Source organism: Camelina sativa, chromosome 3 (genome assembly GCF_000633955.1).
Source record: "Camelina sativa cultivar DH55 chromosome 3, Cs, whole genome shotgun sequence".
Taxonomy (NCBI): Eukaryota; Viridiplantae; Streptophyta; class Magnoliopsida; order Brassicales; family Brassicaceae; genus Camelina; species Camelina sativa.
The window spans coordinates 4,841,018-4,841,870 of NC_025687.1; the positions used below are offsets into that span (position 1 = coordinate 4,841,018).

At 42.6% G+C, this 853-nt stretch overlaps 1 protein-coding gene across 2 annotated transcripts in view; it reads left to right on the forward strand.

Annotated features, from left to right (window-relative positions):
- The window catches only part of LOC104769611 (transmembrane 9 superfamily member 1-like), an 8,202-nt gene that overhangs the window by 4,979 nt on the left and 2,370 nt on the right, over positions 1 to 853 (forward strand). Inside the window, exon 11 of one of the 2 annotated variants that reach the window (XM_010493876.2) lies at positions 553 to 826. In XM_010493876.2, the coding sequence (XP_010492178.1) occupies positions 553 to 826 (274 nt within the window). Of the gene's footprint in view, positions 1 to 278; positions 512 to 552; positions 827 to 853 lie in introns of those variants that run through there. The other variant, XM_010493868.2, reaches the window with a different exon arrangement.

Below are 853 nucleotides of genomic sequence, written 5' to 3' on the forward strand. Positions count from 1 at the left end.
ATGGATCTCTTGCGGCTATTCCTTTTGGGACAATGGTGGTTGTGTTTGTAATTTGGGGTTTCATTTCCTTCCCCTTAGCCCTCCTTGGGACAGTCGTTGGAAGAAATTGGAGTGGTGCTCCAAACAATCCCTGCCGTGTGAAAACCATTCCACGTCCAATCCCTGAGAAAAAATGGTACTTGACTCCATCGGTTGTCTCCCTGATGGGAGGTTTGCTACCCTTTGGAAGCATCTTCATTGAGATGTACTTTGTCTTCACATCCTTTTGGAATTACAAGGTAAAAGTAGTTGCTCTAGATAAGAACAAAGCTATGAAACTGCTAACTCTTGCCAATTCAAACCAGAGAGGTTTGATTTATGAGACTCTCAACCAAACCCTTAAAATCTAGCCCCATCAGTAATTTGTGTCCTCTCTACCTGCTCTCTAACCGACTCACAACTACTACAACTAGGCTAGTCATAGTATACCTGTAGCTAAAGTTTGAGGAGCTGAAGTAAATTTGATTGCCTATTTTCTGAAAGTTTTTTGTTTTGTTTGTTCTGGTTCGACAGGTCTACTATGTGTATGGATTCATGCTGCTGGTTTTTGTGATTCTAGTCATTGTGACGGTGTGTGTGACAATCGTGGGAACATATTTCTTGCTGAATGCAGAGAACTATCACTGGCAATGGACTTCCTTCTTCTCTGCTGCGTCGACGGCTGTCTATGTCTACTTATACTCCATCTATTACTACTACGTAAAGACCAAGATGTCTGGATTCTTCCAGACGAGTTTCTACTTTGGATACACCATGATGTTTTGTCTTGGCCTTGGAATCCTTTGCGGTGGGCTTACTCTCTCTCTCTCTCTCT